Raw genomic sequence first — 26,887 nt, forward strand, 5'->3', positions numbered from 1 at the left:
ATATTTAGCTTAGTGCAAAATAACATGGACATACTGTACATGGAAATCAAGGGTACTTGGACACCAAACTGAATGGCTATGTTGTTATATTGTTCAAGCAAATTATTTTTAACCCTCACACAACCAACTCTGTGGTCATACAGCCGATAATGCCACTGTCACAAATCCTTAAATGGGACTTTTTCCCAGCTCAAGCATCCATCCATTTAGCTGGGAATGCTGCATTTGTTATAGATATTCAAGGTCACTAGATCATAAATGATTTCCTTTGCTGATCATTTTTCATTTAGAGCAACAGGCAGGTCAGAAACATTTGCACATGGTGGTTGAGATTCTGACTCACAAACTGCAGCTGTTATTAACACAGGACGAGTCATATGCTCTCTCCTATATTTGAAAATTTGTAGGGTGACACTTGTACTTTATCAATATTGTTTATTAAACACATCCGTGTTGGCTCAGGATTCCATTTTCTGTTGGGAATGAAAAGTAGAGCAAAGTTCACTTACTGTACAGTGGTTATGTCATCCCGTACAACCTCCCCATCAACCTTTCACCCACTTTCGCTCTCACACATTGACACGCTGTTGACGGTGCTCGTGGGGAAGAGGAACCCTAGACAAAATATTGCAGGTAACGTAACGTTAACGTCTGTTACTGGCAACACTTTGGCTAGTTATTACTGTACTTTAATACATAAACTTAAAAGCAAACCGGTAAAGACACCCGGCAGTGGAGGAATGTTAGCCTCTCTTTTGAAACAGTACCGGTTTGAGACAAAAACAACGTGTGCAAGGGATTTAAGGTTATAAATGAAGAGCCCGGATGTGTTTGCGTATACGTTAACTAGCTAACAACAAGCTTAGGCACTTCTTCAAAGCGAAATATCTTTTCCTGCTATTCTCTTCTTGTTTTTATGGCTTTTAGAGAGACAAACTAAAGATACAAATGTACTTATCTGTTAAGCTGTCCTCACCTGGTTGTATAAGTAATGGTAGCATGAACTATTCTGGTTTGTTTAGTCGATACGACATTTACGTTAACCTTAATTCGCGTAGTAATAAAACTCTCAGCCACTCGAAACCAGAACCTAACGTTTTATTTTGAGACATCAGTTAGTGGAGGCTGCCAAATTTACTCTTAACATATGCAAACACGTTACAGTAAGCAAGCAGAATGACCCACACTTAAATAAAGAGGAATATAGATCATGAATTGGGTTTAAAAGGTTAAGTTACACAAAAGCCTTGTTCTAAGAAGAGCAATACAAACAGATTGTCACAACCGACTGAATCAAATAAACAACATAACGAATTAATAAGCTGGAATTCATGAAAGCTGCAATGATTTATATACTTGATAGTTTGGCAACTTTTTTAAATGACACAATTTGCTACTTTTCTTGTCTTAATATAATAGTATAATAGTAAATTAAAAATCTTTGGGGTTTTGACTGTAGGTCAGAATAAAACAAAAAATTTGATGACATCAATTTTGGGCTTGAGGAAGTTTAAAATTTTCTGATTTTGTAAATGTTTTGATTGACCAAACGATCATTTAATCAAAGACATTATCGGCTGATTAATTTACTAAAAACATAATTGTCAGACGCAGCCCTAGTTTTAGTTAACATCATTTTGAGGCTACTAATGTGTCTGTCATAGGGTAGTCTCGCATTGCCAGACCTTCAGAGGAGGGTCTGGCTAGTGCACACAACATAGACCTCAACAGTCCCGCCCAGACCCGGTTCCGGAAGTAAGAATGTAGTACAATCTCTCCATTGACAATTGGAGTATAAGTGATAAAATCGTAACCGTCGACTTAAAACCAGCTACGACATGACTGTGATTTTGCCCATATAGATGCAAATTGTTCATGGGGCACCAACCTTTTTTTGAGATAACTGTCTTTTATTCTCAATATCTTGGATAAGTACTTCATTACACACAATCCTGAACAATCCCACAGTCCCAGGGATGTCTCTTATTGGTGCAACTCATGTAACTGCTTAAACCCTAAACCCTGCGAAAAAATCGTTAAGAGTCTTTGCTGCTCTACTGTGTCAGTTACTGTAACCCTTCTGTCTACTGTATTTCTTCAAACCAATTGCAATCGTCTTGGGTGGTGCTAAGCACCGGACACAATAACAATGCCTTTGCAAAAACATCTTGGGAAGGAAACTTGTTTTAGCGGAACATGTGTACGCTCAAAGTTTGTTTTAGCCGTGCAATAGAAAACTCAGATTGGACAGATAGTTGTCTGGATTTACCTGCAGACGTAACCACAGTCTTCATAAATTGACTGGAGTTTTGAATGCCAGCAAAAACAAGGCGGAAAATGACATCCGCCGAAAATGAGGGACATCCGGTGCATCTTCCCGCGGTAAACGAATTGTCGTCGATCTAGACTAGTCACAGGGAAACAACTGACATGAACCAGAAATTGGAGTATCTCATAAATGACAGATTTTGGGCAATGAGACTATATGCACCTTTGACCAGTATTTCTTTAGTTTTCTGCAGAGATAAACTCAAGACTTGTAGTATTTTTCTTGATCAAATTTTTTAAATTTATTCTTAAATATTTAAGGAACAACCAATTACAAATATTACACTGAGACGGAGGCAAAAACAAAAAAGAGGTAAAAACAGAGTGAAGAAGGGAGGGAGGGAGGCAAAAAAACACACACAGAACCAGACACACACAAACAAACACATAAACAGACACACACACAGACAGACACAAGACAAGTCACCAAACACCTAGCACAAGGCTACAGTTTGTTTTTAATTGAAGGCCCCCTTCTCTGGGTGATCATTCCCATTAACTTAAGTCACAACAACATTGTTGTTGTTGATGCTTTTTGTAGAATTATTTTACCTTTCTCACATTGGCTCATTATATATTTGTTTTGATCATGACATTAAAACAATTTATTCACCTAATGTTGGTAATTTGATCAATTTGGTTTCTTACTAAGCCATTGGTTTCATTGTATTGATTCCCTTTCTCATATAAACTCCAGAGAGTTGGTGACCATTTCTGATCTGGAAACATAGCCTTGTTGCCTGGAGGGAACCATTCAGAAATGTGGATGAATACATTTGCACTTCTCGCCCTGCCTGCCCTGCAGAGAAGTACAGCTGCTAGGGCCTGTCAGGCGTTGAGGGCTTGTCGTAGACCGGGGCCGGCTGCAGGTCCACTACCCTCTTGTCTGACTTCAATGCAGCTTTGTGGGCAGCACACACTAGGGTCTGCCTCCCTCCCTCTGGTTCACCACTCAGTGAGGCATGTCAGGGCTCTGGATGAAGAGAGGATGATGGAGGTGGAGTGGGAGGATGGAGGCCAAAGTCTGTACCCATTCACCTGGCTGAGAGACAACTGCCAGTGTCCACTGTGTACCCTGGAGTCTGCTCAGGCCCGGAAACTGTTGATGTCTGAGCTTGATATCCACACAGGAGTCAACGTTGTGGAGGTCACCAATGATTACAAGGTAGGCTGCTGCCTTTATCTTTACACACTCAGTATTATAGTCTATATTAAGAGCAAAGTATATGATTAAATGACCCAAACTGTCTGTGTAATAGCCTCCACACAGTTTATTGTTCCACTGGATGGTAATAATGGATATTTTGGTTGCATTAGCTTTCATTATTCATTTATATTAATGTTAAAGTTTGATAATATGGTTTATTGTAATTAATATTTAAAACCAGTTTGGACCTCAGACTTTGTGTTTTTGGGTCAACGTCACATTCTTGTGAATATGGAGGGAATTTCTTCAAATTTGAAACAAATGTCCACTTGGACTCAAGCATGAACTCATTAGATTTTGGGTTCAAAGGTTCACACATTTTTCGCCTAACTCAAGAATGTCTTCCCCATGATTAATAGCATGTCTAACAGGAAAAAGTGATGACATTTTATATCCAAAAGGACAAAGGTCAACTTCACTGTAACATCTTGATCTCAAAACAAATAAGTTGATGGCTTAGGAAGTAAAACATTAAGAGGTGAAAATGTAAAGAAAAAAGAAGAAGATCTAAAACACTTTGGCCAATTAGGACCAATAAGCTTTCTGTCTCTCCACAGGTGTCCATTGTGTGGCCCGACCTGCACACCAGTGTGTTCGACGCAGAGTGGCTGAAGAAACGCTGCTTCTCTGCTGCTGCCAGACAAGCAATGCAAGAAGAGCTGTTCCTCAACAGTAAGTCTAGCTTTTATATTTTTCATTTCACAGTAAGAGTCTGTATTTTAGAATGTCATGTAATTGCTGTCTGTTGCAAACCCCTGTCTGCTCATGAGCCCGTCAAAGTAGTTCCCTGCACCGCGTGCAGCTTAGTTTCTAGATATAGACAGTCACAGAGGACAGAGTAACGGCAGGAAAACTCAACAAATAGCAGTTGGTTATACGTCGGTCTCAAGGTTTACCAGTTTACCAGTAAACGCAACATAATGTCCCATCTGTTGTTTTTCAGACAACAACAGTGACCAGTGCTAGTCAGTGCTAGTAGCGTCTGTTAGGTGTTAGCTCTTCTAGGACACACCCGGTGCTAATGTCCTCACATCCGCTGCAATGCTGTTTATATGGATATGTTTAATGTGTTGTGCCTGTGTTTGGATCTCTCCTCTACTCTCACTCGTCTTACTCTACGCGCCCGGCCACACAGCAGGCGCCGGTCCACACTTCTGACATTTGTCTACAGTTTTATTTTTTTATTAACACAGCTGTATGTTGTACCAGTGTTTCCGCGGGTAACTCTATCGCGGCCGCCACGGCAAAGAACACAGAAGTAGTTAGTTTTGGTTAAAATCAACCAATAATCGTGAGAAAGATTTTGATAAAGATTTTGATTAAAATAATCGTGATTGTCATTTTGGCCATAATCTTACAGCCCTAGTGGCTGGCTAGTGTTAGCTTTCCACTTAGCTCCAACTCCTGGCCTCGTCCCGCTTTTCCTCTTTCACGTACACTGCTTTTGATGTGACCCAGCTAGCGTCATCCAGCACCGCAGGCTGAGGTGCTGGTCTACGTAGCAGGCGGAGCACGTAGTGTGTTGAGTATTCCGTCTGTAATAAAGTTTCTTGCATGTTCTCCAATCTGTACCAATGTTAGTTTGAATGCACGTAATTGTTTTAAAAGTTAGCTGCTGAAAAGAGAGAGCCTGTTATTAGCTTAGCTTCAAGGTGGCTGACACTCGAGTCACATCGGCTAGTAACAGTCCCACACCCTATGGGCGGGTTGAAAACATGGAACTAGCTGGCTGTTCAATTCAATTTTATTTATAGTATCAATTCATAACAAGAGTTATCTCGAGACACTTTACTGATAGAGGAGGTCTAGACCACACTAGACCACATAGTAATAGTCTATAGTAGACCATGGTCTCTGGGCAAAATTGCCTCCGATGACTCTAAATGACAATTTTTGCATCATCAGAGACTTTTTTCAGACCCAAAATACTGAGAAATTTAGTTTTAGGGGGACATGAGGGAGGGAAGCATTCTAAAATACTACCAGGTTTCTTCTGATGCAAAGCTTAATGCTGATCAGTGAAGTATCCCTTTAATAAATTGGTTCCTGAGTGCGTGTGTATCCGGGGCCTTTTATGTAGAACCTTCATTCAATTTGTGATGTACTTGAAAACTACAATGTGCTCATCTCCCCCCAAATTAATTTACCGTGAAGTTGGTAGTGTTGAACAAGATACAAAAATACACGCAATACATTTAAACTGCTGACAAAGACGGTATGTTCTGATTGGATTGCACTGGTCTGAAACTAATTAATACTTTCTAATTGATTACCCTGATCAAAAAGATGATTTAAAAAAAATTTAAAGCCATAAATCACAACACAGCTGTCTTAGAATTATCAGGATGAACAAACACTGTCATGAATTCCTGCATTTTCAAAGCGTTATCTGAGAACAGCCATTTGTCTGCTTGGCAAGCAGCGAGTGTTACCTGCTTGTATGAATAGTAAACGAGCTGGCCCGATGAGGCTCGCCACGGGGGATATACTGTATATTACTTACTCACTACTGTGACCACATGCCATTATGAACGTCATAGTTCGCAGAAGTCCAAACAAATCCATGTTGAATCCAAGCAGCCCATTTCTATTCCCAACAACCTGACAGATTTAACGCTTTATTTTTTTAATACAGAAATATGATTAAATAGTCAGGGTTATCAATGTTTACTCCTTAACACAAACATCAATAGAGTAACACATTCACTGTAATATATTGCAATATAAAAGCAGCGCTCATATTCATATTTTCCTTGCAGTGTCACTACATAGGAAAGTTTGTTGTGAAACTGAGTATGTCCCTGTGTGACTTCTAATTTTAAAGTCAATAAAAAAATAGAAGTGCTATAAGAGTTTCTGCTTTAGTATGTGTTGATATCTAATTCTTGGCTTTTCAATTCTTATTGTTGTATTATAAAATAGTATGTCAAGGGTAGTCAACTGAAAAATATTTAAGCCTAACATTAGTGTAAAATGACGAAAAGTCTAGTTTGTGATTTTGTTCTGGTTTAGTTTTACAAATACTGCCATATTCAAGTAGATTTTGCTGACAATATTAAGCCTTACTTGAACTGAACCACATCAAAGTTGTCTAAATTATGTGTGTTTAACGCTTAATTTGAGAAAAGGACAACTTAAAAGAGAACTTTATTTTGAATTTAGATGTAATAGTAAACACATGGCATGTAGCAATAGCAGAAATTGAGTGGTTTTGAATAAATGCTTGTTAACATCTGTTATGTAATTAAGGAGCGTGAGCGTGTGTGTGTGCGTGTGTGTGTGTGTGTGTGTGTGTGTGTGTGTGTGTTCTATTATAATGAAAATGGACTTTCTCTCCAACCTTTTCCTGGGGAAAAAAGATGCCTTTCATTTCTTCTTCTCAGTAACATAAGAGTGGAAAGAGAACCCATTTTACAGTACATTTACAATAGCCCAATAATTTTATAGTCCGCCAGACAGAAGAGGAGAAAGTTCAGCTGTGGAACAAGGTAGCAACATTTCAGTGGAGCGGGGGATGGACTGTAGTCGGGTTTGTGTACACATACACATGGTCCTGAAGGACCCACAGGGTTGAGTGGCTCCTGCTCTGTTCCAGGCTGATTAAGGCTATGTGTGTGTGTGTGTGTGTGAGTGGGTGCTATAGAACTCTTCCATTCATGTTGTGTGTAAACAGATCCACCCATAACAATTTACAGACAGACAGCGCCTAGTCATTATGTAGGGTAGATTTTTTTTTTTTCCTTAGCTCAGAGCCAGGAGCGCTCCTGCACCAAAACACAATTCAAGATGAAGTGTGCGCGCGCACACACACACACACACACACACACACACACACACACACACACACACACACACACACACACACACACACACACACACACACACACACACACACACACATTCTCTCTCTCTTTAATTATTTCCTCCTGAGTGTCAGCATGAAATTCCTTGCACCAAAAAATACCAGGAAGGTCTACATTCTCACAAGATGGATGATGAACAGCTTTCACCTCCGAGGATTTCGGCTCCTATTCTCACTCCTTACTTCTCCATGATGTTAACTCACTGAAGCGTAGTCCACAGTTTGAATTTCTGTTTCCTTTTTCATGCAGTGCACCTAGATTTTACTGGCCCAAGTATGCCCGTTAAAGGGTTCTTAACAGTGAAAGTTAAGCACACACGGGACACTGTGAGGTCAATAGGAAAATTGGAGCTCTGGGAATATTATTCAGCCTTTACTATACCTCCTGCTTTTATGTCCGAAGTCATGTTTTTTTTCTTTTGCTTTCACGGTTTCTATGGAGTTGTGCAACTCAAACCCCTCATGTGGTTCAGCAGCAGCTATTATCGGAGTGAAACATGGAACTAGTACCAGTATTATATTGTAATGAAAACGTTTTAATCTTGTATTATACAGTCCCAAATATAGGGATCAACGAGAATGTGTTAAATCAATCTCAGATAGATTTTACTTTGAAATGACTTAGTTCTTCAGGTAGGCCTTTATTTTAAAATGTCTACTGTAGCGTATTGGATGCACATGGGATTTGTCGGCATCTCTAGTTTATTGTCCTTGCACATGTACTCTCCTGTAGTCATAACTGAACTAAAGAACAGTACGTTTGCATGCAAAACCGTGTAAAGCAGTGGACCTTCTGAAAGGCTGACGTCTGTATAACTGAGAGTCTCATTCAGACCCTCTTTCTGCCTCTGCCATATGGAAAACTGATTTAGAGTGAGGGTCAAGTACAGATCTGCATGTTCTTACCGAACACAAGCTCACTGTTGTCAGTGTTTCCGTCCTTGGGAACGAACAAATCCCTGAGTCTGTAGGTATGTGTAACCAGGAATTTAACCTCAAACTGGCTGCTGTCCTAGACTAAGGAGTTCCTACGGATATTTCCTCACTCAATCTATAATATCCCAATATACCATTGTTACTGTTTGGACACTATTTTTTAGTTTTTATTCCAGTGCATGGATTTTTGTTGCCAAGGCAGTGGCATGGCTCAAGGGCTGTCAATGTCTTTCGCTCAGAAATGTCCAGCTCCTACTACCATTGAATGTGCCTTATTGTGGCAGGCTGTAGACTGTCTCGTTTATTTCCTTGGACAAACTTCTTAATGGGCCACTCAGCAGGTGGCATCTTTAGTTAAATATTGAACTAGCTATTATACAGCTATGTGACAACCGTGCTGTCATATGTATTTGTCTTTACCAAACGCCTTAATTTCTGTAATCTTCAACACAAACATTGCATCTCATCTCATTCATTCGACCTTTGGAAATCACACATGCTGTTTTCTGGCTGGCATGCGCACTTTGAACCTTTCATGTCATTTGGAGGAGAGTGATGATGCTGAATGGAATCGGGAACACCAAAAGCGTATGTCACTCACAACCTTATCTGCAATGCCAACGACTCTTCCTTTACTGATAAATCTGTCAGTGATTGACTCTAACACCTGCCAGATGCTTTTAATATTTAAACCATGTCATCTTCTCGAGCGTCCCATTTTGCTCCTGTCATGTTTATTTAGTCAGGGCGGGAATCATGACTAATTTCATGTCACTAGTATTTAAAAGAGGGGTGTGAAACAGGTTAAATAATAAAAAAAATATGCTCAGACACACAGCTCACAGCCTTTTCTCACATACTTTTCCACCAGCATACGTTGGTAGTTTGTAAAAGGAGTTTATCGTCTTGGCTTTACAGTAGGGCTGCAAGTAACAATCAGTGTTTCCCTAACGCCCAAGATGACGTCCTCAAATGTCTTGTTTTGTCCTCAACTCGAACATATTTAGTTTGCTGTCAGAGGAGGAGAGAAGAAGCTAGATCACATTCACATTTAACAAGCTGGAATCAAAGAACTGTACTTTTGTCTTAAACTCAAACCGACTAATCGATTATCAAAATAGTTGACAACTAATAGATTAATCTCTGCAGCTCTACTTTACACCATTTCTCTTATTGAGAAGGCATAATGGCATGTCTTTTCTGTGACACATTGAGTCATTTGCTGTCATCACTCAGAGTAACTACATAAAGTTGTACTAATGGGAGTCAGTACCACTGCCTGGACTTTCGGGCCTGACATTTCTTTCTGCTCTGCATTTGAAGTTTTTAAGGTCCACGCAGCAAGCAACAATGGTTGAATGACAAAAGAGCTTAAACATTTCCGCCTGTTTACTATAATCATTTGCAGATTGTTTTTGTTCCTCGTGTTCCTTGCATTAGATTGCTCATTTCATATTTTAGTAGCAGAACATAAGCTCCATTTGAAAAAAAAAGTTGATTTTATTCTTCTTATTCCGTCTCACACTTAGTTAAAATTGGGATTTTGTTCTTAATTTAGTTTCCTTGTATTTGATGCCTTAACACTTACATACTGCTGCTAGTATATGAAGCCCTCTGTAAAACGTTAACAATACAATATTAAAAGATTCAATAATAATAGATTTGCTTTTATTCTACAAAGTTCATTCTGACCATGGACACAGGCGTCTGTGGTATCATACAGTGTAGTTTAGTCCAACAGTTTCAAAATATGATGCAAGGACTGTAAGTATAAATCTAGGGAAAGGAGTGCGAGGGACAGATGTAAGATTTATCGTACATTTCTCAAGAGTGAGATTGACTAAAAACAATGATGTCACTAAAGGTGCGATGAGATTTCTCTGACTCTAACAGCTGTCTTCCTCTGACCTGCCAAGAAGACATCCCTAGTTTCAAGTCGCAGCCAAATGTAGGCTTTACTCTAGTGGCTTGTTTTTGTACAGATTTTACACAAAATATATACACACAAGTAGTACTTTTGAGAAAGCCTTTTGATTGTTTTGAATTTCATTGACATGAAATGAAAATATTTTGTGCTGCAGCTTTTATCTCTTTTGCTCACAAGTCTTAAAAGGAAATTATAATTACCACATATCTGCCCACTCTTTGTGGTTGTCTATGTTCAGACGAAAATGTGTGACCACAAGCAGTTTGCACATGTCAACACATCAGCCTATGCCGACTCCCAATGTCGTGTAAACAGAACAGTTTGCACACCCTCTTTATGTGTTTGCATTGTTTTTGAAGTATATTCAGCTTTTTAGAGGAGCCTGCCCAAGAACCAAAGGGGAGCTGACAATAGCATTATCTTTAAATATCCATGGAACCCATTTTTCACCTGGCTTTTAGTCGGTTTAAAGACTTTTTTTTTCTTTCCTTTTTTTTTTTACTATTTTCAATAGTAAAAATTTTCTCTAACAAATATTCCAATTCATGAGAGCCGTGTGTAACAAAATCAAGTTTGACCAATTCTCTTTGTAGTTTGAAGTCTCGCTTGTGACAATTTAGATTTATTTATTTTTATTGCTCTTATATCCTTCAATATACATCAATTATTGTATGCTGTTTAGATTGGACAGTTACTGTAAACGACTAAACAGACTCAGTTGAGTTTGGACTTTTCTTATTAATTCCACTGACTGATTCTATAACTCAACCAAGAAGCAGCTCATTTGTCATCTCCCTGTCTGGCTGGTGCTTCCCCTTTGCCATCTGGTCTGAATTTAGCCTTCTATGTCATCATTCGTCAGTTGACAGAGAAAGCTCCTGGAAACATAGCTACGGAGGTCCATCCATGGAAAAACTGGTTTCCCGAACCTGACAGTCATTTCACACACCATTTACACCTTCAGCAGAACCATCTTTCCAAACACGGGCTTACATACATGTGTACATATGGTGCGTTATCAACCAGCAAGGAATTTGAGGAATCTAACCTGTAAACTAAGAGGGTTGTCCATTTGTCAAAATTAGCTTTTGTCATTGTGTGCTATGATAGACTATATGTCATCAGTAATGGTGGTTAGCCAAAGCTTCCACATATCAGAAATCTTTTTTCAAGAGAAATCTGGCTACATTTCAACAAATTTCACAATTTTTCAATCACACAGTTTATCTTTCACAGTGTATTCCTGTAATTCCTTTACGGATCAACTATATTTGGGTTAAATCCGCTTTTCTCAGTGAGAAAAACACTGCTCACTCTGTCTCCTCCAAACTGGGAGTGCAGAGGTTGGCTGCTCTGTCATCCAGGTATGTTCCACAGATAAAGGTGTGTTTGTTGAGTAAGTGGAGGGTGGAATGAGTTTCCTGCAGCACCGTTGACTTATACGTCACACACAAACAGACATTGTGCATACACAACACACATGCTAATTGTTGACTGGAATATAACTTGGAACACTGTTTATTTTGTATTTTTCAAATGTCTGGTGGAAACAGGATTATGTTGAAACGTTATGCCTGCTATGACAAAACATATGTTCTTCTTATCAAGTTAACAGTTTACCAAGTATATTGCCACACCGTCTTTAAAGTAATTTAGTTGCTCTTAAGTTTGGCAGGCTAATTTCGTAAAATTAACACTAATGAATGCACAACATGTTGCTACTATGGTAATGTAATGGGTGCTATGCCTTCTCAAGAACACTAATCATTACTCATTAAGCAGATTTAGTACTTGCAGCTGTGAACAAGCTGCATTGGGGGTGAAGAACCCTGCTTAAATAATCTATATCCACTTACACTTGAAACAGTGATAATGATTTAGTACCTGCTGTCATTAATGGGGAAGTCAAAAGTTGCTTTATTCAGTGGTGAGGGGAAGTATATAAAACTCTTCAGTAAAAGTAACGATACTTGCAATATAAGAATATGTTTCTGGTAAAATTTGTGTGTTAAAAATGTCACTTAAGTAGCCCGACGCCGTCGTACTCAGATTGTAGTCAGAACATGAGTCTGATACTGCTCTCTGGGCTGTGATTATAGGACGTGTTTCAGCTAAACTTTTATGTTGAACTGTTGTTGGAAACCGTAGGAAGGACGGTAACAACATACTTCCGATCAACAAATGCCTTGATTGCAGTTCTCTGTTCCTCTTTTAAAATGAATGCGCTGTTGATATTTTCAATAATGGCGTAATCTACACATCTCATTTCTCCAGCGCCAGCAGTCTTTGTTGTAAATAAATTCAACCCAAGCGCTCTTTGGTGACGTGGTTGATTACGTTACTGTTGATCATCTGTCCATCATATTTTAAAGCCCGCCCTGACAATTTAATTGGTCCAAACAACTCTGGTTCGAGCATAGTTGCTCCACAATGTCAATTTCTAGACCGAACTTCCCAAACTCAAATGTTGGCTACGTTCGGCTGGCATCCACGCTGTCACTTGTAAAAATGTACTGTATATTATATGTAAAATGTTTTTTTGAATAACAAAAGTTAAACTACTTACAATGCATAACAATGGCTCTCTGTGGGTGTTCTACTAAAGATTATAATAATGGATTATTATTACTGATGCATTCGTGGAAAAAAGTGGCATTTTACTGTCATAGTTGGCCAAGGCACTAAGTTATATATTTATGCCTCATGTAGCTGTTGTTAGGTAGTTTAGTCTGTAAAAATGCATCATATTTAATAGGATCATAGTATGTTTTGTGTATGAAATCTCAATTTGTTAAGTAACTAGTGACTGCAGCTGTCAAAGAAATACAGATATTTCTAACTTAATTGTAATGAAGTGCATACATAAAATGGCATCAAATGGAAACACTTGAGTAAAGAACATCTACTTCACTCTGTTATAAAGTAAAGTACTTCCATTCCACCACTTTATTGATACTACAACATCACTAAAATTAAATAAGTATCCAAGAATGACATATTTATGGATCAGATTGCAGCTGAAATAAGGCAATCTTATCCTATTTTATTTCCATACAATCTCTAAAATGTGCTTCAAGTATAAACAGCAGCTTGAATCTAATTTATAAAACCCATTCTTTCTTTTAAAAAAAAAGGTTGTTTCTGCCCAACTGGCTTTGAGCCTTTCACTGTGCATTCCGCACACGGCCCATTGAAGGGAGCTGATCCGAGCTCTGCGATAAAAACGTATCCGAGTCAAAACAAAAGCTCTCTGGATAACTGCAGTGACTGAAACAGAGCTTTGAAGGCTCTCACAGCTGCAGAGGAGAGCGACGCAGCTCTCTGAGCTTAAATAGAGCACAGTGGGGGCAGAGCCAAACTGCCATGAGATGCCTGACAGCCACCGGGGCTTCAGGTTTTCTCGTCTGGAAAAGCCACTGTAGCAGACCAGGACCAAGGGGGGATTGGGAGAGGGGATTATGCCCATATACTATCTTGTCAGACTGTCAGATGGATCCCTTCAAGCAGACACCCGTACAGCCCTTCCTGTGAAATCCACAGTGTTACTTACACAAATGAGCAAATGTACTTAAACCTGCTGTAACAAGCAGTATAAACAAGCTGTGAACACAACGTTAAAATACAGTTTTGAGAATTTAGCAACATTATCATTCATTAAGAGCTGTGTTTCTGGCCACTTGGTATATAATAACAGCTAATAACTTAATGAGTTGGTCTACTCCTGAAGGACGTGTGTGTCCCTTAAGCTGCTGAATGCTCCACTATGTTCACCAGCCAGTCTCTAACTGTGTCCGTCTGTCCTGCTGAGCGGGTACTGTACAGTGTTTTTTTTGTGTTTTTAGAGCTTGTTTGTTTAAAAAAAAAAACACTATTAGAGCTGTGATTATAAAGCTACTATAAACACAGAAATATTAGTCCTAAGATTTATCCTTTCATAAGCTATTGCAATATTTCCTGGGCTAGCACTCACCAAACTTTGCTGCAACAGATTTTTGGTTTGCAAAAGCAAGCGGTCCGAATCATTGGCTCCTTAAATCCAAACATTAACACACAGTAACCTCTGTTTCACTCATTCGGCATTCTTAACATTTATTAAACCAATGATCTTCAACGTGGTCAATTTGTTCACGGATCATTAAACAAAACTTCTATTTGTTCGCATCATTTTTACCCCTAATGATCAATTACACAATTTTTTTTAAATTGATTTTGTCATATTTGTAACACCGTTGTTTTGTTCTTTATGTGCTAAATGAATCAAATCAAAACAAAATCAGTTAAATGTCAAAAGTAAATATCCGAAAGGCCCCTTTCTGATTTTGTTTTAGCATACATTAGATCTCTGGATCAATACTACTAATGCACTAATAAATAAGTCTTCTAAGTATTAGAATATAAGACATACAAAAAGCAGACAAAACTAAATTAAATCTCATGTAACCCATTATGATGCATCTTTAACAAAGCATGACCAAATTACTTACGAGCCAAACACCAAGGATGCAATGCATACAGGATGTATGCAGTAGATGGATCATATGTTTTAAATTCAAATTTGAATGTGAAAAGTAACCAGTAACTGGAGCTGTTGCATAATGTGTAGTGGAGAAGAGGATTTCCTTCTTAAATATGTTGGGGTACAAGTACAGGAAATATGTTGTAAGTACATTACTTCAATAAATGATGTACTTTTCCACCACTGAAGCTCTGTTTTTGACCGGCTCTGACTGAATACGACCAGATTTGTATATACAGCATAGTGACAAAGCCCTTATTTGTTCTTTGATCTGGTGCCAGTGTGAGCCGACAAGAGACTTAAAAAAAACTTCCTTCTGGTCTTTCACATCTAATATAAGATTTGTGATCAGCCTTTCCAGTTTTTTTTTTTTTTAAATGATTAGAAGGCAGATATCCATGCAAAGTGTTTTTGTTTGACCCGGCCCTGTTCCAGATGAGGAGCGTGCTGAACTGCAGCCAGGACTGCACAGCTGATGTAATGGCACACCGCGTCCAGCGCCGTAGCCTCTTGGTCACGGGTGACACCCTGAAAAGCGGAGTCCAAACACCGCCGGGACTGTACGACACATCCAGGTCCAGTTTCACAAGAGCGATTGTAACACCCCGGCTTGACCTTTGCCCCACTTTTGGATTCTCGGCCTTTGTTTCCCTCCGTCCTCTTGACAAGTTTTAACAAGCGGGGGAGTTCCTGACCCTTTGAACTGTGCAGCCAAAAGCTGATCCTTTGTGACAACAGCTTGGAGGGCAGTCCGTGAGTCCCAATGATCACTGAGTTTCTGACTGATGTTTCATCTCATGCTTTTGTGCTTCCCTGCATCAACAAGGCCCTTAAATTCCTCATCAACAGTCGGTTGCAACAGTACACCTTTATGGCCTTCGGAGCCAAACAGTCACATTGTTTTCTAGTGGGTTTTTTTAGACACTTGAGGATGATAAATTATGCATAAAGGTTCAGTGAGCTTGCCTTGCTGTGTGTCTGTCTCCTGCTGACTTTAGCCTTGTAATGTGTTTGTGATGCAGCCATTTGGAAAGCTGTTTTGAAGGTTGGCGGGTACTGAAAAGAGACACGAGGATGAGACACAAACATCAGACAGACAGGTACACAATCTCCTCAGCTAACCTCGCCATCCCCTCCCGCAAATGGAGTTAGCAGCTGTTTCTGCGCAAGTCACTGGAGAGAGGCTGCATGGAAAAAGGAGTGGAGCCAGCTGGGTGGAGAGCAGTGGGAGGATTTTTCCACTTCTGTCTGTCTGTCTAATGGAGACAGGCATATTTTTCTCAGCGGGCTATTCATCTTGGAAGTGCGTTGACTATTGCACGCAGTGGCAATCTGCAACGTTCTTTTTAAATGAAAGACACAGGAGACCAAAAATAAAGTTACACACACTGTCACACTGCTAGCCACTTATGTTTTTCTTTCAATATTTAGTTCCATTTTCAAGCCTGGCAAAAAAATATGCAACTACACATTGATAATGTGTTTGTTCAATATACTGGAAATATTTACTTGATTTTCTTTGCCCGTAGCACACCAGACAGCGCTTTGGGACATTATTCAACTTTCTTTCCGCCATCTCGGTAAAAGAATATGTCCTAAACGTAGGGATGTGTGTTGACGGAAGTATAAGGGAACAGGCATGCTCTATACTGTCGCTTACCAGGATTGTTCTGGTCTTTTTTTTGTCTAAAGTTGAACCAAACGATGGGATGAAGTTGAGGCAGGTGTCTTAAGTGAAAACATTAAGTATCTCTATGCATTCCAACTTATATCTGTGACTTCTGAATGTGGCTACTATTCATGTCCATGCAAAAAACCTAACCTAAACAGAAAAAAGAGAATGTGATATCTGATAGTTGCTATGATACAGATCAGTTCTGTTCTTGTTGTGCACTGTTTGTTTGTCTAACAGAGCAGCTACAGGCCAGGACAAAGACAGACTGTTCTGTGGAATAGCTTAACGTCAGTGCATTGCAGACACATGGCTTATTTCTTTTCAGACAAACAAAAAACAGAAAAAGTCGACTGTATTTACGTAAATCCCCACTATGATTAAGTGACATTTCTTCCATATCCTCTTTCTCAATTCAGAGCGTCATTATTGGGACTCCAAACTGCGCATTCCCACGGCCGACTACCAGGAAGTCCTCCATGACGATAAGGCCGCGCTGGCCTGGCTCCTGGCCCTGCGACGTGTTGGCATCGTCTACCTGAAGGGCGCTCCGGGAGAGCAAGGCCAAGTGGCCAGACTAGCTGAGCGGATTGGTTATCTCAGGCTGACATTCTATGGGTAAGACTCTGTGACGTTCAACCCTTTTTTTCTCTTGTCATCCCCTGCCAAGCCACTGTTTAATAATCTGACTCCTCACTAAATCCTGAACTGCTGAATTTTCCACTGATCATATTTTAAGTTGGAGCCGAGCCCAGGATGTGTCATTAGTCACAATTACACACAAAAAAAACTTGTGTTTACATGTCTTTTCCAGGGAAGCAGGGGGAAAACAGCTCGATATCTTTGATGAAAGAAGTTCTCAGATTCTCACTTTACAACATTAATGTTTAGGAAAACGTGTCCACAGTCAATTATCTGTGGCTTTGATTCATTTTGTTTCCATGGAGAAGCTTAGAGAGTGTCTGTTGGCCCTTTCATCACACCGGAGTTCATCACTTTGACTTACTGCGGAGCTGATTACTTGGGGAAAGAGACGGGGAAAACGACCTAAGAGCATTCCAGCTTTTTTAAGCTAGAGGAATTACCTGGTGCACTCAGTCAGAACAGAGGTTTGGAGCGGGAAGCTTTTCCCCTGCCAGCGGATGAGCTCATGCTGCTGGAAGTAAAGACACTGCAGACTAAAGCTGAAGGCCTGCCATCACAGAAACTAGACCGTTTTACGAGTCGGGCATGCAAACAGAACATAGAAGATAACTTTAGCTCGTTAGTGCTCGACTTCGGCATCTCAATGAAGAAGACTACAGTCTAAGCATTCCTGGGAAGCTGCCCACGTTCCCTTCAGGGATCCCAGCAAAGTTCCTGTCATCTCATCCTTTTCTCCACACGTCCTAATATCTTATCTTCTAAAGCCAAAGTGACATAATTAACGTAGAGGTTATTAATAAATGTTCTCTTTGTCTTCAGGCACACATGGCAGGTCCAGGACAAATACATGGCGAACAATGTAGCCTACACTTCAGGAAGGCTCAGTCTCCATTCAGACTACCCTGCACTGCACTTCGCACCAGGAGTGAGTCAAATCAGAATTTAGAGGATTAAACTGCACTAAACACATATGGTGTCACTTGTGTATTTATGCGCTGCTTTTATGTTTGTTTTGACGCTGGCATTTGGATTTTATATCATTAGTTGTAAAAAAAAAAAAGAAAGAAAGAAAAACAAGCATTTGTGCGGCGTGTGTGTTGGGCTGTTGTAGGTGCAGTTTCTGCACTGCATCAACCAGGCCGAGGTAGGAGGGGAGAGCGAGGTGGTGGACGGCTTCCACATGGCCGAGCAGCTGCGGCGTGAAGACCCAGAAGCCTTCAGGACACTCAGCTCGCTCCTCGTGGACTTCACAGACACGGGAACGGACTACTGCGACTTCATGCTGCAGTCCAAGAAATGCATCATCGAGTAAGTGGAGATGGGCTTTCAGGTCATTGGTTTTTTCGGTTGTTTTTTTTATCTATACAAAGCAGATCCACACCTCACACATTTCTTTTAAGACTTTGTGTGTGGCATTTGAAATGGAACACTGCCATCTGCTGTTCAGAAGTATTATGTCCAGATGTACTTCAAATGGTCTCCAAAACCACGCGGAGCAGAAGATTGTTCAAGTCCAGTGTATTTACAAAGCACTTTTAAAGAGAGCAGTGTGTTACAGCAGCACAATAATATTGTCGTCACAATCACATTTGGGTCTGATGCTCATCTGTCCACATACATTCAGCCATGTAAAATACCTGAGAAGATCAGGTGAAAACGTTTAATTAATATGGCCTTCAAATCCATTTCTGGGATAAATTACTGGGACCAAGTGATTGTTTCTTTTCTTGTTTGAGTCTATAAAATGTCAGAAAATATGGAACATTCCTGCCAAATATCCCAGAGCCCAAAGAGACGTCTTGCTGCTTGAAGAATGCTTGTTTTGTCCAAACAGTCAAATATCCCAAAAATATTTCATGAGCAATTGTGAAAGAAAGCAGCAAATGTGATGAAATGTTCCACACCAAATATCAGATTATTTATTATTCAATAATAAAATATTATCATTAGTTAAAGCCCTACAAGCAAATTTGGCATGTTTGCTAAATATGTGACTTAAATATTTAATCAATTGTGAAAATGATTGCTAGTTAATGTTTTGCTAGTCTATTGCTCCAGTGCTGCTGAAAATTCAGCCACATGTCCGTCTTTGGGCCCGATGTCCGTTTCCTTCTGTTGCCGCGAGGGACTAAACACACCGGGACGCGCTCAAGATTGTATTGTAATGATTTATTCCTCCACATGTAAAATACAACTAGTACTGCAGTTAGCAAATGTATAAGTACTTTGTGTTGATATAAGTGTGCTCTCAGGCTCTCACCCCCTCGGTCAGAGCCCTGCTCTGTGGAGGAAGGCCCGGCAACGCCAGACTCACGTTTAGTTGATCAACTAATACTTTCACTTCTTAAAGTCCCGAGTCATCTTTGTTTTATTGAACTTTTCTGTCCTTCTGCCTCCTGCGAGCAGCGTTGCTGCCGACGGCCGAGTCGAGAGGATAAACTTCAACAACGCTACCAGAGATTCGGTGCTGGACCTCCCCGTGCATCAGGTCCAGCCCTTCTACAGGGCGCTGAAGGCCTACGTGGACATGATGGACCGACCAGAGAACGTGGTCACCTACAGAATGATGCCAGGTCAGCCTCTGTAGACTCTGACAGAACATAACTAGCACAGGGGAATGTACAGTATCTGCAAAGCTTCCTAATCACAGTTACAGACATCTGAGGCTTTGATTAGGATTATTATTCAGGGGATGAAAAATTAAATAATAAAGGACATGAAAACATGTCCTCTGAGAGACAAGGATCCACTCTGCAGTAAACTCACGCTTGTAGTCAACAGAACGTGATCCAGTGGTCTACAACATCTGTGTCATCGTCACGGCCACTATAGACCAAATCAAATGACCTCATGGGGGGGGGGGGCACTTTTGTTGAGGCTTTTAATCGACGTTTTTAACTTTTTCTTACGTTTTCTTAATTTTTTGATGTTTTCAACTCTAACTCATTAACTTTACTTTTACAGTTATTTCAGGAATTTAGGGTCAATAAACCTTATTTAAAGCAAATTATACCTAATGTTTGCCGTAGAAAAGCAGAAATTTAGAATTATTTAGACTAAAATTAAATGAAAGTATGTCGAAGGATAATCATAGACTGGAATATGTCAACTTTTACTCAACACTATTTCAAAACCACCTCGATTTTTTCTCAAAAGGCTATAAAACTGAATAAGACACCCCAAAATTAATGAAAGTAGAGATTTGTACTTGCCAAACAGCGTTCAATCAGTCATGTTATTTTGGGAAGCTAAAAAGAACATTGATAAAGGAAAACGGGTCAGTTTGACCCGAGGACAACATGAGGGTTAAAGGGTTCAGCATGCTTCAAACACACCTGTTTGTAGGAGTCGTCTAACCACGTCAAAGTGTTAAACCTGTTTTTAAATAGCCCCACTCAAGGGTGGAGTGGAAAAGGCCGCGGTCATGGAGAGGAGAGAGACGCGGTGAAACGACCACTCTCTAACCTCCTAGTCTCGCGTTGACCAGACCTTCCTCCACAGCGCTGCGGAGGAGGGTCTGGGTAGTCCGCGCTACCTTCTGGCGTAGGAGGAAACCGTGCTCGGGTTTATCGGCGTTTTATTAAACCAGTCCCAATCGTCTTGGGCGGTGCTCTCTCCAAAATAACCTGGGGAAGGAACTTGTTTTGGTGGAGCTTGTGCACGCGGAGCGGGGAGCTCTGGAATTAAAAAAAATATTTAAAAAATCTATATATACATAATATGATGGTCGGTTCTAGCTCGGAGGATGTTTCCCGAATTAACCAGAGTTCAGAATGCCAGCACAGAGTTATTACCTGGACGGTCCAATCAGAAATAAGTAATGTAGCAGTTTGTCCACAGGGTGAAGTGGTGCGCAAAAAGGCTCTGGGAACCTTTTAAAAACCATGAGCTAAAGTGTAAGAAACTGATTAAACCGTGTGTTTAACATTAGCACGTCCAGATGAACTACTTCCCTACCTGCAGTTGTAACTGATTGTTGCTTCCAAGACCAAGAAGCATTCCATTCCTTACTGAAATAAGGATAGAATGATAATTACCTCATGCCTTCGTAACTGATGTTTTGGTGGTGTTGTGTTTCAGGCGACATAGTGACCTTTGATAACTGGCGTCTGCTGCACGGGCGAAAGGACTACATCAGTCGGCCCGACAGGATGCGACACCTCGAGGGCGCCTACCTGGACTGGGATGAAGTCATGTCTCGCCTCCGGATACTCCGCGCCTCGGTCCACGGGAACGTTTAAGCTCCGATAAGAGACGAACGAGTGGCTTTAATCAGCCAGTTGAGCTCAATGTTGCTCTTAAAACGTAGAGGGAAAAGTGCAAAGACATTGAAGTATCTGACAATAAGTCAAGAGCTAAATCTCTGACGCGGGAGTCGCCAAGCATCAAATCTTAAATGAAATTTGAAGAATGACACAAAAGGAGTGAGGATGCTTCTCTAAGTCAGTTACATTTAAATGATGAAAGCCACTTTCTAAACATGTAACGTAGTGCAATACTTCAATGCCAAGATTATGAAAAACACCTTGCTGGCATATGTTTAAGGTGTTTTGGATTCAGTCATGGGAACTACTGGCCAGTACGTTTTATAAGCTTACATTTGTATTTTTAAGACAATTCTTCATGCCCAGTTCTCTGGTTAAATATTTAGCAACCTGGCTGCCAGAGAAAATCCTCAATTATCAATGTAACACACTATAATCACGGACTTCTGTTTTTCATGACATTTTAACGTCTTGCTCACCACACTGTACACTGTATATAGGGAGTAGAGAACGTGGAGGTGATTTTACACAGAGCCTTTAGGTCTGTGTGAAGGTTATATTCTTAGCGCCTGCAACACTACCTCTCCGGTTCAATCCTGTGCCAAAACAAAGGATGTGGTGTCCTTAACTTTCCTTCTTCCTGTAAAGTTGCCTTAAGTACAGTAGCTGTAATGTACTGCAGAACTTTAAATTTAAAAAGGTCAGTTCAACCAAATTACAAAGACACGTGCACTGTCTGCTTAACCCTTGTGGCATCTGGCCAAACAGACAAGTGGGGGTTCTATCTGCTGAGTTTTTGAGATACAGTGTGCCGTCTAGCTGAATACCAGCCTGTTAACTTAGCTAAAAAAGATTTTCAGACAACAGTAAAGATACTTTTGAAACTTATGCTAATGCCTTAATGTGCCATATACAGGATGAGCAGCACTTTTTTTTCATCCCCAGAAGTTTCAGACAAAGGTATCTAAGCATGAAAGATCCCCACTACCATGGTTAAGGGATACAAGAGGTTTTGTAATACATGTAACCTGATCCTTCAACTAAGCATAAACTGTGTTCATGAGGTTATTAAAGGGCACAATGGGCTCATGTTTCAATACGGCCAGTTGGGGATGGATTTAGTCTGTATTCTTGCTCACTCACTGCTGTTACTGAAAGAAATATTTCTTCATAGAAAACCCTTCGTTTCATTTGTATGTAACCTAATAAAAGAGAACGTGGATGTAATTTTCCAGTCGGTCTGGTCAGGCGTGCACAGACATGCTGACCAGTGACGAGTATGATTGGTTTATCCTCTGGATGCTTAAAACTTAACTTTAATCAACCTCATTTCCCTCACTCAGCACTGAAAAGCAACCTCCGGTCTGGACAGTTTAATGGTTGTGCTAGCGTTCAATCTGGACTCAAACTATTAAACTTGCATTTTGTAGAACAAGTTTGTAATTTTTCTTTCATAAAAGGACAATGAACTAGGCTGAACTTTATTTGCGATAACTTTTATTATATTGCCAAAGCTGTACATATTCTATACATTTTCTTTTTTTTTTTTTAAATGCTGGAATACTAACTCCTGGCATCTCTATTCATTTATGCCCTCTCATTACAGCAGCCGACTAGCACAATGACAGAGATGAGTTGTAATTCTCCAGTTTAAAAAAAAGAAGTCTTTTTTTAAACGTAGGCATGAAGAGCTGTGCCCCAGTCTCAAACCAGTGTTGGAGATCCTTCAGATCGAGTTCCGTTTTATTTATATATTATTTATGTATAATATATTCATTAATGAAACAGCCTCTTCTGAATATCCTACTGATCATTTCTCTTTGCACAGTAAATCACTAAAAATACAAGCATGTCAGAATAAAAAAAAACATCTTCCAGTGATATAGCTGTACCCATATATTGCTGATCTGGAGAAACTGTTCACCACATGGACACACACACACAAACACACACCCACTCACTCACTGTAAAAGTACGGGTCAGCATTGGGACCAGAGTTCTTTACTAATACGGAACAGAAACAACATTAAGACTTAATCTCCTCTGGAAGCTGTTAGGCTTTAAAACGTCTAAAGGATCAATCACAGGACGGAAAACCACTGCTGGTCAGTTTGGAGATTTTGGTACTTTTGGCACAAAACCCGGTCTGTGATTTAAAAACAGGTCTTTTTTTTCCTTGGCTGCTTGTGGTGTTCAGGCCCAAACCAGACCAAACAGTGGCGGTGTTGCACCATGGGACCAAAAGCTATTTCTTGAAGTATTTTTTAAACATTAAAATGCACGTGGTTTCCTATGACAGTTAAATAACTTTGGATTTTGCACTGTTGGTCTGACCCAAGTTTTAATAGGTAAACTTACATTTTGGGAAATGAGCATTTTGTCTATTTTATGACAATTATTGACCAAATAATTTATTGATGAATAAAATAATGTTTAGTTGCAGCATGTGACGGCAGGTGGCAGGGTTGGATGGAAGTCATCACATTTTCTACAAGTATTTTCTTTTTATATTATTTTTCAGTGTTAGAAACTGTGACTTTCCATTCTTCTGCTTCTCTTGACCCTTCTGCTGTCATTCAGCCTTTAGAACTGGTAAGAGAAAGGCCAATGAGATGACAAAATTCAGACAGGTCACTATTTTTAACGAGCAAGGGCCATCAGAAAAAGTGACCGTGTAGCTGAAAATTGGGGGGCTGATGGACAAACCAAACATACCGCGTATGGTGCATTCACGCAAAGTCGTCAGAATGGGAAGAAGAGGGAAAACCTCAAGACAGGTCACTACAGTCTCAATGTGATCGTTTAACATGGACATTTTAAAGATGAGTGACCCGTTTTAAAGACAAACACAGTAATAACAACCACCACTTGTAATTAGTATGAAAACATCCATGTAACAGCACCACCTGCTGTCACACTACACACTGGTGTAACCCCGGTTGGAGCCAGGTGAGTTGGATTTCCTCTTAAATTTCTATTCGGCACACAGAAAGGGCACATACTATTTTTTCTTTTCTTTTTTTGTTCTTTTTTAAATAACCGTAACCACGTTACCACAGCATCGAACGCAGTTTAGACTATCAAAGACGCATATCCCCTGGCTTGTAGGCTGAACTCAACTGAAAGGTACTAAACCATCTCTGACGTTTACTACAGCATCTCCACCGCCTGTTGCTTTTTAAAAACACCTGCTGTGACATCACTAATTTGGGGGTGTGGCCTGAGTGCAAAACAATCAAAGTTTGCACCGTACAGAGTAACACAGCGGGCGTTATTTTACCGTATGTGACCCAGAGTCGATTTACCTTTAAAAGAAACTTTAAAACAGTCAAACTGAAGTCCTCAGAAAAAAAGGTCTTTCCTACATCCTTCACCCTGTGAAAGCCAGTTAACCCAAGAAAGCATGGCTCTGGCAATGGCTAACTACTTATTAAGTATTGCACATCTAGCAAATCAACAATTTGTAACATTTTGTTTTCCAGAGAAATGTACAGTCAATATATTTATATATTAAATAAATACTATATATAGAAATATATATATAATATTTATTTTTCATCCTCATAGTAACATGCAATTATAACAGCAGACCACAGACAAGACATTTTACAGTAGAACTAGAACAGTAATTAGATTCTAGGGCAAGAGCACACATCTGAGAACACTCACATTATTTTGGGCTTCAAACACTTTTAAGAAGCGTTTACATGCGGCACAGTAGCATTTCCAGTGTGGGACGTCCTGCACTACAAGAAGGTCTCTGGATGTCTCACCAGTTTAAACTTGGACAGACTGGAAGTTTACAGTAACCACGTATCACGGAATAACTCACACAGTCAAATGGAGACGGGTAGGAGTGGGGGGGGAGGAGCTACTCTGTAGTGAATGTCAAGGCTGTGCACGGGACCTGCATGCACTCTGGGCCTCGGGGCGATCCCTCACATCTCCTACCGGTAAATCCGGTTAGGAATAACGGAGGACTTTCACGCTTGGGGGGGAGTCACTTCCCCCGAGTTAAGGAGCAGGCAAACATTTAGCGAGTTGGTTTGGTCATCAGGACGACAGCGGGGAGGGGTCCGAAGTATTTACACGACATCACAGACTAAACACGTCTACACAACAGAGTCAGGAGAGGGTCTTGGGTTTGTATATACAAGAGGAGGGAAAAGGAATTATGTGCTTAGAATAAAGTTGGGGATTGTCAGAAGTCTGTGGTTTTAGAGTGTAGATGCCATTTCAAGTAGAGAGGCACTGCGAGTATGGGGGGTGAAGAAAGGGGGGCCGGGGGGGGGGGGCTTTGGGGGGGGTAGACTAGCTAGGAAGGGGTCTCGGTGACAGAATCTTGTGTTTTCCTTCCGCCTCCTTTCCCTTCACAGCCGCCATGTAGGAGAAAAGGCAGAGGACCGAGTAACAGATCTGATGTGCCTGCAGAAGGAAAAAATAGCCATGAGGAGGATAACAAGATGTGAGGTTACATTTGAGTGTAGTTACAAATAACACAAGGAACAAAGGTAGACCAGAGGCTCCCTTCAGTCCTAATACTGTAGGGATATTGAATGTCGCATGCTTTGGCGTTAGGGTGAGTATTTAAAAACTCTGCGGGACCCCTTTCTTTCATGCGGTGTTGTTTGCACCAAAATCCTAATTTTATGAACTCAACTGATGAAAATTACTGATTCACCAGTGCATTGTAGTTTCTTAGTGATGTAACCAGTTGGTGCCCACAACAGGATATCGTCTTTATCACTCAAAAAAATCCATTTGGGTCTGATAACAGCAGCAGATCAAACCAATCAGCATCCGGTGAGGAGCTTCTGGCAGTTACGGCCGTGGTTTATCTATCCAAATGTTCATGCCATGGGACCTTTAAAGGATTACAGCACCGTTTGAGAGTTTGGCCCTGCAGTCACCTTACCAAAGTTATGTCTCCACTTTATTTTAAAGTATGTTTGGGGATGTTCACACCGAAAGTTAATGGTCCCATGATATGACAATTTCACTTTATACGATTTTTTAACATTAATATGGGTTCCCCCAGCCTGCCTATGGTCCCCGAGTGGCTAGAAATGGTGATAGGTGTAAACCGAGCCCTGAGTATCCTGCTCTGCCTTTGAGAAAATGAAAGCTCAGATGGGCCGATCTTGAATTACCTCCCCTTTCTCTGCTTGGCCCACCCAGAGAATTTGGCCCACCCATTAGAGAGAGACATTATGGCTTTCAAACGAGCAAAGAGGCAGTTTAGCTCCCTACCTCAAAAGCTACAGACTCAGAAATAGCACATACTAAGGAAAGCTCATCGTGGGACTGGCTCTAGTGGCTGTAATTCTACACCAAGGCCGAATTTTGGGAAAGAGACTTCAGGTGCAGTATTAGGGGACCACTAAGGAGACTTCAGATGCAGTATTAGGGGACCACTAAGGAGACTTCAGATACAGTATTAGGGGACCACTAAGGAGACTTCAGATACAGTATTAGGGGACCACTAAGGTCTATATAAAAGAGACTTCAGATACTGTTTTAGGGGACCAC

At 40.4% G+C, this 26,887-nt stretch overlaps 2 protein-coding genes across 37 annotated transcripts in view; one reads left to right on the forward strand and one right to left on the reverse strand.

The window, feature by feature from the left end:
* Positions 1 to 418: 418 nt before the first annotated feature.
* Positions 419 to 23,213, forward strand: bbox1 (butyrobetaine (gamma), 2-oxoglutarate dioxygenase (gamma-butyrobetaine hydroxylase) 1). 2 transcript variants are annotated; one of them, XM_034872109.1, is made up of 8 exons: positions 419 to 633; positions 3,026 to 3,493; positions 4,093 to 4,207; positions 16,868 to 17,066; positions 17,913 to 18,018; positions 18,205 to 18,401; positions 19,500 to 19,666; positions 21,174 to 23,213. In XM_034872109.1, the coding sequence occupies exons 2-8, from the start codon at positions 3,089 to 3,091 to the stop codon at positions 21,332 to 21,334; spliced, it is 1,350 nt and encodes a 449-aa protein (XP_034728000.1). In that variant the 5' UTR covers positions 419 to 633; positions 3,026 to 3,088; the 3' UTR covers positions 21,335 to 23,213. The 2 variants fall into 2 exon arrangements, with proteins under 2 accessions (XP_034728000.1, XP_034728009.1); XM_034872118.1 differs by lacking the exon at positions 419 to 633 and having other exon boundaries at positions 3,089 to 3,493; positions 21,174 to 21,461; positions 21,537 to 23,213.
* Positions 22,839 to 26,887, reverse strand: part of madd (MAP-kinase activating death domain) — a 57,920-nt gene continuing 53,871 nt past the window's right edge. For all 35 annotated transcript variants that reach the window (XM_034871763.1, XM_034871880.1, XM_034871936.1 and 32 more), the window contains one exon: positions 22,839 to 25,783. In XM_034871763.1, the coding sequence (XP_034727654.1) occupies positions 25,670 to 25,783 (114 nt within the window). In that variant the 3' untranslated portion in view covers positions 22,839 to 25,669. The remainder of the gene's footprint in view (positions 25,784 to 26,887) is intronic.

The sequence above is a fragment of the Etheostoma cragini genome, chromosome 1 (genome assembly GCF_013103735.1).
Source record: "Etheostoma cragini isolate CJK2018 chromosome 1, CSU_Ecrag_1.0, whole genome shotgun sequence".
Classification (NCBI taxonomy): Eukaryota; Metazoa; Chordata; class Actinopteri; order Perciformes; family Percidae; genus Etheostoma; species Etheostoma cragini.